Source organism: Cydia strobilella, chromosome 5 (genome assembly GCF_947568885.1).
Source record: "Cydia strobilella chromosome 5, ilCydStro3.1, whole genome shotgun sequence".
Classification (NCBI taxonomy): domain Eukaryota; kingdom Metazoa; phylum Arthropoda; class Insecta; order Lepidoptera; family Tortricidae; genus Cydia; species Cydia strobilella.
In genome coordinates, this window is record NC_086045.1 from 10,814,917 (window position 1) to 10,830,928 (window position 16,012).

Sequence of the window (16,012 nt, forward strand, 5' to 3'; positions counted from 1 at the left end):
CCACAGAAACTCACATTAAGGACGTTATAACGAAAGTGTAAATGTGTGTCAGTTGGGACTGTTGGGAGTTTCGAAGTTTGCGGCACTTGGCTCGAGCCAGTGGTTTAGATAGAGAAGCATTGTACGACTACGTAGTAGTGTTAGATATCTGCTCTGTTAGCTTCTGCTAATAAAAGAAAGATTTTTTTAAGGTCTACCTATGAAGGTTCGGAACCAGTTTTTTCTTCATCCAAAAGTACCGGTATTATTAGTTTCTTTTTCGTTCTTTGGTTTATTATTTCATTTTTAATGGGACAATCTAACAATACGAAGTTGTTATCTAAATACTACGTTCAGTCCTACGTAAAGAGCATAACTAAAATAATTAAAACTATTGGACTATTTCGGGTTTAAAAAACCGGTTCCGAGCCCTGCTACCTATAACGGTTCTTGAGAGAGACAGACGGACGGACATAGTACCGCTTATATCCCTTTGGGACGGAACCCTGGAAAAGTAGTTAGGTACCTACCTATGCTAAATACATTGTTCGTTTACATCGTATTTGCAGGCATTTAGATAAAATTGTAATTGCCGAATTCTACATTATAAGCAGAATACCTATATAATAGGTACCTATGCTCGAGCCCTGTTTAAACCTTTTTTAAGGGTTCCGTACCCAAAGGGTAAAAACGGGACCCTATTACTAAGACTCCGCTCTCTGTCTGTCTGTCTGTCTGTCCGTCTGTCACCAGGCTGTATCTCAAGAACCGTGATAGCTAGACAGTTGAAATTTTCACAGAGTTGTATTGTATTTCTGTTGCCGCTATAACAACAAATACTAAAAACGGAATAAAATAAATATTTAAGTGGGGCTCCCATACAACAAACGTGATTTTTTTGCCGTTTTTTGCGTAATGGTACGGAACCGTGCACGAGTCCGATTCGCACTTGACCGGTTTTTTTATAACAATGAGAACCCACATCCTAAACAAACGTCGGTACCACAAAGTCTCTAAGAAACTTAAAAACCGAGTACCTACTCTTAACACGTGGACGTGGTGTACAAAGCAAGAGATTTAATAAAACGGGGTGAAATGAAGCGTGTAATGGAGTTCCTTTCAGATATTAAGCCTCGACAAAAGGGCCACACGAGTGCAGAGGAAATTGGCCCGATCTGAACGTGTCGGCTGTGGCTTACTTAAAGTACCTATAACACTCACATAGAGCCCGTCTAAGCTGACTCTGCAGTCTGCAGCAATACGGATCGCCTAATGGAAAGCAGTCACTTAAGCCTATGGACGCTTGCAACCCCAGAAGATTCACACGCGCGTTGCCGACCTTTCAAAAACGTAGTTTTTTGAGGTTAGGTTTCACATAATAATTAATAATTAATGACAAATTCTAATTTAACCTGCTATGGAATACACATAAAAATCGATTTTACAGGATTTGGATTTAGTTAATTACTTAAATTAGTATGATTTTTATATAATTATAACTATTGTTTATTGTACTTACAACTTACAAGGAACTTTTGACATTTCTAAATTCTGCTGAACAAACGTTTTCGTTTGATTGTATAAACTCTCCAAGCATCATTACATCGATTCTAGGCAAATTAGCACTGTTTGCCTTAGTAAATCCTTGTTCCATGAATTATTATTAGTGGTCTTTTTTTCCTCAAAAGTACCTATGATATGCCCCGGGCTGTACAGGAATAACGAACTCGTGGTAATTAAGCCAATTCACACTTGTTCGTAACTTCTTGTAAGTATACCGTCTCTAATCTACATGTACTATTGTGAGTACAAGTAGTAACTTTAAAGAAGATTTACCTTCCCCAATATACAGACACTATTCCAAGAGACTAATCCATCATCAAGGATATGGTAGGCAAACAAATTTACGAATTAATTATGAAAAACATCAAAGCAAAATTATACTCTTCAAATACCAATTTAGTACTTACAACGGGGTCCCTTTGTCTGACATAATTATTGAAAGTCTTAACGTAATGATTGTCATATTATCTTTAGTTATAATTCTGAAACCGTTAACTTTTCAGGATTTTCCTCGGGTTATCCTAAAGATAGGTTAGGTTAGGTTAGGTTTGTTTTATGGCAATCCTGAAAAGATACGCGTTTCTGAGAAAAAAACAAATTATGACTAATGATAATATGACTATAATATGACTTTCAATAATTATGTCAAACAATGGGACCCCGTTGTAAGTACTAAATTGGTATTTGGAGAGTATAATTTTGCTTTGATGTTTTTCATAATTAATTCGTAAATTTGTATGCCATATGTCAAACAATAGAAACCCACTTACAACATTTATAATCAAGGCTTTAGAAGTTTAATTTCAACCGCGAAATAGTTGGCTACAAACACATTTCAACGTTTAAACTTCCACAATGCACGTCATGCATGAGCACTAACGTGTCAGTGTCAGCTATTACGTACGTCCGTGCTATTACGGAAGTATGGTACGATTGGTACGAATTTTCTAAATAGTTGAGATTAATAAAGTTATCGTTTCCATTACTTAGCTGATCTCATCCGACTTCACTCAGTCCGGTAACACGAACTAAATTTTTTAACATACTTGCTCGTAATGGGTACTGCCTCCTTAAAATCCATGATATTATTAAACATGCGAGTTGTTAGTGCTGCCAAAGTTAATTAAGAAGACATAGAGTGCTCACTCCATACATCGATTTTGTTACTAAAGAGACTATTATTTTCGTAGTTTACATCTAGCGTCAAGTAGCCGAACCTCTCAGTACTGCTACTTCTACTTAACTTAGTTGCCGTCGCTTTATACGTAGTTATTAATTGAAATTACTATGGATCCGTAAAAACGTAGACCAGAAACAATTTTACAAACTAAAACTAATTTTAATGGTCTAAATCCATATTTTAACCATACTTCAGTTCAGTACTTGAACAACAAAGCCTGCACGAAAACGGAGCTATTTTCATTGCTTACGGACAGCTCGCTTCAACAGATCAAATGTGATCTCGAGATAAACAACTTTACTTAGAAAATCGAAAACATTTAAACACACTGCTAATGGTGTATTATGTGTCGCGTTTTATAAAATGCTTGGAGCCTATTATTGATGTCTGCCTCTACTTCAAACAATCTTATTTGCTAGAAAGTACAATAAACGTTTTGTAAGTTGAAGCGTGAATAACCCGATATTAATGTGTGTAACCACTGGAGATACAAAACAACTTTGCCTAAAATGGCTTCGAGGCAATCAATTATCACAGATAAACGTTGTTGTCAATCCTGATTGAAGAACGATTGGCGCAATTTTAATTTATGCGTCAATGTTTTGGGCTTTATTTTTTTATCCATACTGCCGCATTGAGGGTAGGCAAAACCTTTTACCGCCTTAATACAACCACTTGTTCGTAAAGGGTGGTGTCAATCGTATAAGGACAATGACGTGACATTTTCTATCTCGTGGACTCCAAATAGGACTGCGTATAAATTCTGATCAATCAACACTCTTGCTCTCTGTAAGCGAAGAAAAGAACACGCCTCCGGACGGGCCATTAAAACTTGGAGCTCGACAGTCTTGAATTCGAACCAAATGACGTATTTTGATACATAACGTACGTCAGTTACGATCTTATTACTCAGCTGCCGCATGTACAGCGCTTTTAATGCATTCCTGTTTTTCTCTTTAAAATATATCCAACGTCGTTTAAAATTCTGCCAGCTCAACAGTTGTTTGATATTTTAAATATGTTACGAGCCTATTATTGTAAAGATGGTTACTGATGTTAAATGTGACAGATTTCTATATTGTATAAAAGCTTACTGTTCGTAATAAAATACAAAAGTAACGTTTTGTTTTAATAGTAAAAAATCTGCTACAAAAATGACACTATTATTTTCACAACACTTAATAGTATCATTAGAGATCGCATATAGTTAAACAAAATAAGTTGTTATAACTTTAACGTAACTTAACCAAAACTAGCACCCAACTTATTCATAAAAACAAGAAGAAGACGAAGTTAAAAGCATATTTGTGTGACATGACCTTTGAAACCAAAACACTTCTTTTGACATCAGTCTATTCTATGGCATAATGTAGTTGCACATTATTAATTAAAAGTCTCATCATCATTTTCAAACATTATTTTAAGTTTCGATTACTTAGCTATTATTGTAACAAGCTAGCCAATATCTCTGTCATTTTTAACACCGCTAGAAAGAAAGACATAAGTAGATGGTAACCTTCTCACGCCATCACGTGGGTAACTGAGTTTATCGTATAATTATTTGTATAGGGAACTTCGTAAATATTGAATAACCGACTTGAACGTCTTTTTTATCTGATTCACACGTTGAATTAAACTCTGTACGGTCTATTGTGATTTCTTATCTTCGGTCTTTGCTTCACACTCATCGTCGCTGTACTGTTTGGCTGTCTCTCCGGGTTTTAGTAGACACCCCACGATGTCATACTTTCCTGTAAATATTTTTTATTACGTATCAATGTATCAGTCTAAAAAATATATTTATATGTATCGATAGTGATACTTTCTTTGTCATTTCTAAGATCCCACCTTGCGTAATAACTTATTGCAGGAAAATAAATGGCATATTACTATTTAAAACGTGCTTTGTCCACATAGAAAATTATATGACAAACAAATCAAATTATTTTATGAAATACTTTTTTGATTTGTTTATTTAGTAGTCACACTACTATAGGTATATATAAATTATAAACTGAAATAGATATCATATACACTAAAGAAAAAGTGACCTAGTCCACAGGTGGCCGAGGCGGGAATCGAACCCGCGTCTTCAGCTTACGCGGTGACCACTGGACCACCCGGCCACGGCGGTACCCGTCCCAAATTCTCTGGTGTATGCTATATTTTTATTGAAAGGCTAGGCGACTTTGACCAACTCTAAGGGCGAGCAGTGTGTGCTTGCACCTCCTATACGAATCCTTTACTGGATTACGGTGGTCTAGTGGTCAGGACGTTAGCCGCGTAAGCTGAAGACGCGGGTTCGATTCCCGCCTCGGCCACCGGTGGACTTGGTCACTTTTTCTTTAGTGTATGATATATATTTCAGTTTATAATTGATATGACAAAGTCACACGTCCAAGTGTGCTTTCACTTTGAAGTTGTGAACCCATAGTGGAAGCACATTGGGGGCATCCGGACAGGGAACGTCGTGCCATGTGCAAGAAATTTTAACATACTTACCAGTGAATTGTTCCTCCCACTCCTTGGCGGCGGAAACTTCATCTGGTGTGAGGTCGCTCACGTCGTCGTAGTCCTTGTCGGAACCGGCGACAGTGCCGGTCGCAAGGCCGCGAGTGGCATCCGTGCCCGCAAAAGCTGCATATGGACCTCCTGAAATAATTGAAATTGTATGTGTAATAATGAATGCAATTAATTTGTTCTGTAGGTACTACTTAATTTCGTCCGTTAATTTGTCTAAACCGTGGAATGAACTGTCGCCTGCGGTATTTCCGGACCGATACTATCCTATATACTATTTCGTTTTTGCTAATCTAATAAACAAAGAAAACATATACCTAGAACAGTTCATTAAAAGAAACCGGCATATTGCGTGTCGGTACATTCAGTAACTTCATACGATATAAAAAGCCATAACTACCAGCAAAAGCATATCGTCCCGGTGCTTACGTCCTTTTAGCTCTTTTTCACTTTTAGTTAAATCTATGGAGCGCCTTAAAGTTTTTGAGATAAACGGCTGTGACATATGGACAGACGGATGGAAGATTAACCATTGACTCTATCTACCTATGATCACTTCTCTATAATTAAATTTACTTGACTATCTAAGAAAGTGAAGACCCTTTTTAGGGTTCCGTACCCAAAGGGTAAAAACGGGACCCTATTACTAAGACTCCGCTGTCTGTCTGTCTGTCCGTCTGTCACCAGGCTGTATCTTGAACCGTGATAGCTAGACAGTTGAAATTTTCACAGATGATGTATTTCTGTTGCGGGTATAGGTAATAACAAATACTAAAAAAAAGAATAAAATAAATATTTAAAGGGGGCTCCCATACAACACACGTGATTTTTTTGCCGTTTTTTGCGTAATGGTACGGAACCCTTCGTGCGTGAATCCGACTCGCACTTGGCCGGTTTTTTATTAGGTAGGTATTGGAGTTGAAATGAAATGAAAGAATGCTGCAATATGTCGGCACAGCGAGCCTTGAACTCGGACTCACAATGAACACAGCGAAAACTCAGTCAATGACAAAAAGGCCAAAACTAGAGTCACGGTATATGGGCAGGACATACAATATGTTGGTATGGAACTGATCTATGAAGGCACTACTGAAAGTGACTTTCCCCTGTGTCTCAAGCGAAAACACATCGACATATGTGTATCTTGCCTATCCTAACCGAATGCGCTTAAACATGGTCGTTTTTAACTGATCGAACCAGAAATACGGAACTGCGCTCCAGAACTCGAATCGTAGATGTAGGTGTCAAGGTAGCTAAGGAAAAGTGGGAATGTGCTGGACATGTCGGCCGCGTGCTAGGACCCACGGAACACCGTATATGATGCAGGTCGGGATCCAGGCACACTGAGAAGGAGTTATGACACGAATGAAGTGAGTTTCATTTCAAGGATCACACGAGTGTTTTAATGCCTTATAGTGCCGCATGTCGCAGTGTCGTAACCGCATGTTACGAGAGCGGCATTGCAGCATCGTTTCTCTGTCACGGAACTCGCGGATATGAAATGATATGCGGTGACGAGTCCGAAATATCTTGATCGCTCATTCTACATAAAATTTTGCTATACTTAATTTATAAACATCAAAAGCAGTCGTGTAACAAACTGATTTTATTAGTAGTTTATGTAACTGCTTCATAATAAAAGGCAATAGTGGGCGAGGCGAGTTTCTTAATAGGATCACACGCGTGTTTTAATGCCTAAATATGTACCTACAGTTACATACACTGTTTTATCTACGCACATATTTATAAATCTCTACGATGTGTTCAGGAACCGTACGACCGGCATTGCGGAATAGTTACTGTGTCGCAAACATCAAATGGCGTCTCTGACATATATTGATCTCACTTTATATGAAAATGCAGCTATAGTAAGTTTTTTAAATAACAAAAGAACTTAAGTATACAAACTAATTAAATTAAAATATAAACTAAACGTCAAATGGCGTTAAATGAAGAAAAAAAAACACGCATTTCATGCAAACGTACTGTATTGGTAATGAAGCAATAATAACATCTAATCTGTGAGATTAGAAATTTATTCTATCAAAACAGTGTATTTTTATGCTAGTCATAATTTGCGGTTTTTGAATGCATTATAGAGGGTTTATGATATATTATGTGTGTAGAAAAAATCAAAAACAAACTGTAGCAATAGTACCTAATCCTAATACTCGGTGCGTAATGCTTTGCGGCTAAAAAAGTTGTTTTCATCCGTATGGTTCCATATTATTGTGTATGATAATTATATACTATAGGTTCGCAAACGACGTTTGACATAGCGGTTAAGACTCAAAGTCCCTTGCGCTGACGTCTCAATTGGCCACACGCGGCCACGTCAGTGACGAAGGTCGCCCGGTGGGTAATTACTTATCTTATTATAATGCCGAATATGTCGCGCCGTATAGTCCGACAAGAAATTGTAGAAAATTATTGAGGGCGCTACTGTCCCTACGGTGTATGTTATACGTAACTGTCACATTTTTGACGTAAAATGCTTAAGCATGGCAACAATTTAGTATGGAATTTTTTTAGTTCAATTTAATTTAAATTCTACTATTTTATGTCGCACTATACACGGCAATATTATGCGTACAATGTAAATACACTCACTTTAGATGAAGCCTCGAACCACATAAGTAACTCTAGGGCCACAGGAGCTACCTCCAGTAGGGTGAGATTCGTTAATATTTTAGGAACAATCTGCCAAAGATCAACTTACAGGCAAATTCGAACGCACATTTTGATATCTAAATTACTTTGTTATTATTTTATACGTGCATTTCGCTCGTCTTTATAGCATGAGCGAGACGCACGGAGGAATGAATTGATAACAAAATGACATCATTTAGCCTCCTAGTCGCAACTAAACAAGGTTTGTGACACGCATACCTGCTCAATTAACTCCAAATCATTTTTTTCTATCTTAACTCGTACGTCTCAAAGAAATAATAATAATTTATGACAAAATATTAACAGATAAGGTTATCTAAAAATCATGACTTTGCTTTTATAAACATAACGTACATCCAAAAAATGGACCGTAATACGAAAGTAACAAAGTTGTTATCAGAGTGATCACAACTCCCCTTTGAAATGATAGCGAATCTACTTAACAATAACAATAAGTGGAATTTGTACCTATTCTGTTTAAAGCCAGACATTTTAACTAATGCATGGCATAGAAACGGTCGGTTCTACATTTTCTATTCTTAACAAAATTCACATGACAAATTGAGTAATGCAAAGGATATATTATGCTTATTTTATTAGGATATACATGAGTTATTTAGCTCTAGTTTGTTATTAGGATGGCAAAAAAAAATGATACTCGAATCTTCATAAGGATTTCATACCTATTGTATTCTGTATACTAACTAAGTATTCTTTTTACAATTATGTAAAGTAATATTTTTGAGAATGAATTTAACGTTAAATTAAAAGCATATAACATATTTATATCAGTGATAAAGTGGAGCCTGAATATACATCGTCATTATCATCACAAAACATGAGATTGTTCGTGGTAATGTAATGTGGGGTTTATAAGCTAATAAAACAAACGTCACTTACCGGGCCCATAAAACGATTTCCCCCTGGTCACATCAAAAATCACGCCGTTAACCGCCAGCAAAACTCTGCAGTCGGGCTGAGTACCGTTGTATTTTCTTAGCTCCTGTACCGTGAGATCTTTGCGCATCTTTGGCAACCTCTGCACGGGCACAGCTACGGGCTCTGGTTCAAATTTTGCCCTTACTATCTTGTAAATAAGATACGCAATAACTAGGATAAGTGTGAAATTGACAGGGCTCGTCAATTCGTCCCATAAAGTTGGCCCCGGCTCCGTTTGAGACATATTTACGTCTATTCGGCTCGATCACTGTGTGGATACTGACGTTATCAAGTGATGTGGTTAAGGTCGCCGTGTATTAATGTTAAGGCCAGTGTCGGCGGCGCGCGCGACGAGTTTTGCTTGTTATTTAAGACTCGGCGAGGAAGTATCGAATTCTGTTGTGTGAATCGATATTGTTGTGCGCCATGACAATGCATTAATACTGACGCAAGCGGGCCCATGCGCATTACGGTTAATTATACGATAACCGTCTCTGTTGTCGGTACGTTAAATGCTTAGCGTAATAATGATAAATATTCACAACTAGTGATTGGTAGGTGGTGAAAGATAGCGAAAATGCTAATTTAATTTTTTTCCCTGTTTCCCTATCTAAAAGACCGCTTTAGTTTTATTCAGTCTGGTGCAAAATTTTCCACTTAAAGTCCCGTCATCTTTTTTTCTTTCCCTTACACTTATAATTACAATATCTCATCCAACTTAATTATGTGTTTTATATCATCGCAATCCAGACTGTCCAATTAAAATTGATCTCTGCCCATTTTAATTAACGAGGCAATTTTCGTCTATTTTGCACGCCGATTTTAAGTGCGGGTACAATTAAAAGCACTTCCCGTGGCAGACAGCTGCATGACAGGTATTTATCGTGGACACTTTAATAAAGCTGTTTGGGTTTATTTTACCACATCAGTCACAAATTCACTTCTGTAATTAATTACAGAATTATTATTGTAATGCCACTAAGATATTACAGTGTCAGAGTTTTCCATTTAAAATTAATGTTGCATTAGAACTATATTATATGGAAAATATTACAGTCATGTAAGTTGCAGAAATTCGATGGTGGAAAGGAATGGCAAAACCCTTGAAGCGACATTTTGCGAGTTTCACAGTGTTAAAAGTATTTTTTTTTGTTTTAACAAATATACACGTATTAGTTTAAATTATAAAAGCTTAAAACTACAATAATGTCATTCTGAAAAATGAAAATATCGAAATCAACTGTGTTTAACAGCTTGTACAGCGGGCTGTGTAATTGCATGGGTACATGATATTCCATAATTGTATGTATTATTTTCATGGACTCTATTTATATCATTTTTTGACAGCTTTTTTTTAGAAAGGGATTTCCACTTTGTATTACAAGATACAAGCTATTGAGAAACGGTCCCCTGGAATATCAATTCAAGCAACAGGCATTTAAATTTATCTTAATGTAAGTGAAATCATTTAAATATGATTTATTCTTTGTATTGTAAGTCTAAATAGGTTTTTATTTATGCTTGATTTACAGTGGTAATTTCAGTGAAGAAGTAATATAAAGTTTAAATGTAAATACATAAACATATGAGAAGGTATTAAACATTTGATAATTGCCTACGGGAATCCTGTGATTTTATTCGCAGAGATAAATTTTAAACACGCGCGCGTGTGTGTGTGTGTGTGTGTGTGTGTGTGTGTGTGTGTGTGTGTGTGTGTGTGTGTGTGTGTGTGTGTGTGTGTGTGTGTGTGTGTGTGTGTGTGTGTGTGTGTGTGTGTGTGTGGTAGTATGTGTGCGTGCGTGTGTTAATGTTAATAAAATAATACATAACCTCATATTTATGAATAGATCAAAATGTTTATGTACATGTATTGTTATGTTTCTTACAGACAAACTGTATAGCTCTAGTGATATGATATGGCTTAATTAAAATAAAAAATAATTATAAATAAATAACGATTGCAATCCTAATTTCATTCCTAATTTAAAAAAAAGTGTAAAAGAACCCCGCCATCCCCGCCAAACCCGCCATCTCTTCAATAAAATTTGTGCTCTATAGAAGAAGATATTCCGAAAACTGGAAAATAATGGGAATGTACGTCGGCGGCAAAAGGTGCACTTTGCCGACGACTCATGGCAATTTTAACTAGGGCTGAATGAAAAATACACTTTTTTTTGCAAATATTCGGCGAATACTAATATTAGTATTTGTATTCGGTGCATCCTGTAGTTTTTTTTGAATTATCAACGATTAAACTCGCGAGCATCATCCGAGTGAGCCTAACATTAGATCTTCAGTCTTTACACACCTTACTTAACTCCGTAACTGACGACAGGGACGCAGCTATACGTTAAATTAGGGAAGAAATATGTAGCAATTGATAAATAAAGGATTGATAGTTATATTGTTGTTAGCTGTATGTCCATTGTTTTTAAATTAGCAGATTAAAAGAGGTGAAAGAGTGTCCGCTTAGTAAATTGAACAGTCCTTATGGTAGAGATATCGAGGTAGGTACATCTCACTTCTACGTATATTGCTGCGTTTTTATCTTTTCTTTCTTCTTCAATTCTTCATTTCTTCAGTTAGTAAATTAAATAAGACAATTACATAAGTAGGTAAAACTGTGTAACAAAAAAATTCGATTCTAAAGAACTTATAACTAACTACACATAACTACATTATAACTATACATAACTTTCATTTTGGAACAGTGTCACTTAAAGAGTAAATGCCTTTCTACCGTCGTATCAGTTAAGTTTTAAATGTAGAATGTGCCATTAATAGTAGATTGTTAACCAAGGGATGAAAGGCACTCATCTCTGCCGAGGTATTTTGGCGCCCGAACGCAGTGAGAGCGCCAATAGTCCGAGGCAGAAATGATGCCTTTCACCCGAGTTAAACACTCTACTTTTCATTTCGAATACGAGGAAAGTAAAATTCATGTGTGTTTTTAAAAACATGACTAAGTATACATTTTTATAGTATTTCTTGAGGGTACTTTCAATTAACAATTTAGGCAAAAGTATTGTTATTTATGGAATGGGGAGTCAAATATCAGAATGGAAATTGTATAACAAATCCATTTAAACTAAAATTTCAATTGCTTATCGTAAAAATTTAAAAAAAAGTCATAATTCGAACGTAAAATGCTCTAGTGCAGACACGTATCATTTTCTGCACACCTTTTAGAACAACAATGATCCTCTTTTAGAGCAAGAGAAATGAAAAATTGATAATGTGATGTGGACTAAAGCCAATGTGTATTTTGTTAGGTACATAAGGGCGTTTTCTAAAATAAATATTGAAAACCCGATTCTTTCAAATCTGGACACTCTTGGACTCATTCTACTCAGAATAGACAGCAATCTCCATCCTGTCATTAAAAAACCGGCCAAGTGCGAGTCGGACTCGCGCACAAAGGGTACCATTACGAAAAAAAAACAGCAAAAAATCACGTTTGTTGTATGGGAGCCCCATTTAAATATTTATATTATTCTGTTTTTAGTATTTGTTGTTATAGCGGCAACAGAAATACATCATCTGTGAAAATTTCAACTGTCTAGCTGTCACGGTTCATGAGATACAGCCTGGTGACAGACAGACAGACGGACAGACGGACGGACAGACGGACTGCGAAGTCTTAGTAACAGGATCCCGTTTTTACCCTTTGGGTACGGAACCCTAAAAAAAGTATCCTAAAATTTGTATGTGCGTGACGTATAATGGAATGTACAATTTTCATACAAATTTTTGGGACATTTTTTTATCATCAGGATTAAATATGCTAGTAATTCTGAGTTGAAAGAACCCAAAAACACCAAGATCTGTAAGTATCAGGTTTTCAATATTTATTTTAGAAAACGCCCATAAACGTAATGGTATGTATGATATGAATACAAGGTTACAGGTTTTGGTTTTGTAATTATTTAGGATTCGGCCTAGTCTATTTAATTTTTCCTTGGACTAATATTATGAATCTACGAGTTATTTTTAGGCTTTTCAATATTCCAATTCCAACAGATCGCGCAGTCGCCATATTAAAATCCGTATGAAGTTCAATACTTGCTCTCGATTTCCATAACCGCTTGCTTGCTGACGTTCTAGGTTACATTTAAATATCATGAATATCAATTTGTAAGATAACAAGCTGCCTTTTCAAATATATATCTGAAAGTTTCATTTTTAACGAGTTAGTACGTAGTGATACTAACTAACAAAATAATCAGGTTGTCTTATTGTTTATTTATTTTATGGCTAATTTTAAGGACTTAAAAACGGGGGTAACTTTGCCGGACTGTTGAAATTGCCTGATTAGTGGATTTGTGTGAGTTAGTAATAAAAGCACTAAAACAAACACGTGGCTAGTGCCACTACCGAACAATGCAATCGGCGTTCGGCTGTGTAATCTGCCTGATTATAGAGCGGACCATTTAAGACGCTAACTACCGGTTTAGGGGCGTGCCGGGTTGACGAGCGGCGGATATTATCGAGCTTTTACTGGACCTTAAAATAATTTCTAATTCTTTGTTAGCTAGTGATTAGTTCAAAAAGGGTAACGTGCCTAAACCGGTTCAACTGGCTATTGTTTCAGCCAGTTGAATTTACAACGACTATTAATAAGAATGCGTGAATCACGGAAGATCGTTTGACAGCTGGCGAATCACAAATGGTTTTGATGCAAGCGCGTGTAAGTAAGTAAATGAATATTATCGTACGAATGTACGATTAAAAACACACTGAAAATGAAATACAGTTAAAAATTTGTTAACAACAGGAGGTTTTAACAGCTAGGTAGCTAAAGTGCGATCTCTTCCAGATAACCTCAAAGGGCTAGATCCTGAGAGGTCGCTTGCACGAACAGACAGAGGTAACGATTAATTTAAAAATTAGATTAGGTACGATTATGACACGAGCGCTGCTTATAATTAATAAACCATTATTTCTATTTATGTAAGCGTATGCTATAGACTTATATGTGTATGAATTAAGTACAAGAAATACAATAAGGAGTGGTTCAGTAAAAAAGTAGCATTGAATTATCTGGTATATATTTTATCTTTTGCTAATGAAGAAGCAGTTTTGTAATCTGTATAATAATATAGAATATGTATTATGTATACTATAAAATAACAATAAAATCATAATTATTGAAAAATATGAGATTGTTTGATTTTTCTCATTTTTATTGTAAACGCCTCAAAAATGCTCTCAGAAGACGCTGTCCAAAAGTGTCAGGAGCTAGGGATGTAATAGAAAACTTGAATTCGCCATTTCATTTTAAATACGATTTATTTGATTTTATAGAATGGTATCTACAGATTACTGTAAAAATGCACTACTTAAAAATTATCACAAAATATAATGAAAAATTCACATAATGTGCTGCCACTTTTTTCCGAACCACTCTTTACAATACAATTTACATGGTTAATTATCGTAACACAAATGAATCGATTAACTTAAGACTAATAACCGCTTCTTAACTACGCTTAATTATGTATTTAAAAAAAAACAGTCTATAATATTATTGATAGTTTTTTTAGTAATAAGCTTATTATTAAAAAATACTCTGCTCAAAACTCACATTTATTTAAAAATAAAAGCTACACGTTACCTGATAAATGCCCTATCTGGGATTTCAATTTTGATGGTAGACAGACATCAATTCACGAACTTCGATGGACTAGACTCAAATGGTCCGTGTTGTTTTAACTTTATACAACTGCCCACGTTTAATTAAAATTTATTTTCTGGAAATCCTGCAATAACATTCGCAGTAAGCGTTGTTAATTTCGTCTTCAGCCTTTTTTCACTGTGATGTAACTGGATTTTTTTTCTAACTAGGAAATTTTAAGCATTCGTGTTTCGACTTGTGATAGAACCCATGTCATATATAGTCTAGAAACATATACCGTAAAACGGGGTCATCAGAAATTGCGGGGTGAAAAGAGAAAATTTCGGTACTTTCCTTTACATCGTTATATTATAATATCTACACTACCATGGCCAATTATTTCGAGATAAAATAATAGTAGAATATTATAATTCAATCTTAAATCTGATAACCGGATCAAGCGTGAAGTTGATCCGGTTATCATATAAATATTTTAGTTTGAAGTGAGGCCTTGTGATAGTAAGATAGAACTTTGATATAGCAGTGAAATACAGGTTAGTTATTTATTTATTTTAAACTTGATTGCAAAGTACAAATGGCGTACAAATATCAAATAAAGTACAAATGGCGGACTTAATGCCTAAATGCCAAATGCAAAATTCTCTACCAGTCAACCATCAGGCTAAACAGAAACAGTAGTAGGTGCAGGCATTGAACATAAAAAACAGAATAGGTAAAACAAAAAATATTGCGATAAATAATATACACTAACGAAAATTATATTACTTTATTTTATGTACCCAGTGCAAATAATATTACGCCTACGATGGACCACTTTCCAGTGAGTTTGTCGAAAAAATGCTTGCGTAACATGCGCTTAAACGAGAGCTTGGTTAGTTATTGTGTTATATAAAGTGTATTGGGTAGTCCAGTCCTTCAAGTATTTAAATAATAAAACATAACGCCGAATTTCCTAATTAATTAAAGATAAATGTGCAAAAAAGAAACATAACCGTTTTTACTTCCCAACGGGGTGAATAGACACGAGAACAGGGTGAGGAGACACGCCATACGGGGTCAGCAGATACGTCATACGGAGTGAAAAGATACGACTGAGGGGTGAAGGGTAACGAATGGGGTTGAATGGAAATATTTATGCTAGGGTTGTCAAAACGTATTTTCTCCATTTTTTAGGGTTCTGTACCCAAAGGGTAACAACGGGACCCTATTACTAGGACTCCGCTGTCTGTCTGTCCGTCTGTCACCAGGCTGTATCTCATGAACCGTGTATGTACCTATATTTATGTTGCCGCAACATACAACAAATACTAAAAACAGAATAAAATAAATATTGAAGTGCGCCCGTGCAACAAACGTGATTTTTTTGCCGTTTTTTGCGTAATGGTACGGAACCCTTCGTGGTCGAGTCCGACTCGCATTTGGCCGGTTTTTTTTTTAATTTATTTTTTATGTAGATATGTAGGTATGTAGAATATCTGCGACTAAATACGTGTTGAGCATTGTTTCATATATTTTGGTATAATATG

At 35.8% G+C, this 16,012-nt stretch overlaps 1 protein-coding gene across 1 annotated transcript; it reads right to left on the bottom strand.

Annotated features, from left to right (window-relative positions):
* Positions 1 to 4,366: 4,366 nt before the first annotated feature.
* On the bottom strand, positions 4,367 to 9,152 carry LOC134741434 (membrane-associated progesterone receptor component 1-like). The gene is made up of 3 exons (XM_063674210.1): positions 8,813 to 9,152; positions 5,225 to 5,374; positions 4,367 to 4,473 (listed from the first exon to the last, which is right to left on the bottom strand). Exons 1-3 carry the CDS (start codon positions 9,093 to 9,095, stop codon positions 4,370 to 4,372), a joined length of 537 nt encoding a protein of 178 aa, XP_063530280.1. The 5' UTR covers positions 9,096 to 9,152; the 3' UTR covers positions 4,367 to 4,369.
* Positions 9,153 to 16,012: the final 6,860 nt, after the last annotated feature.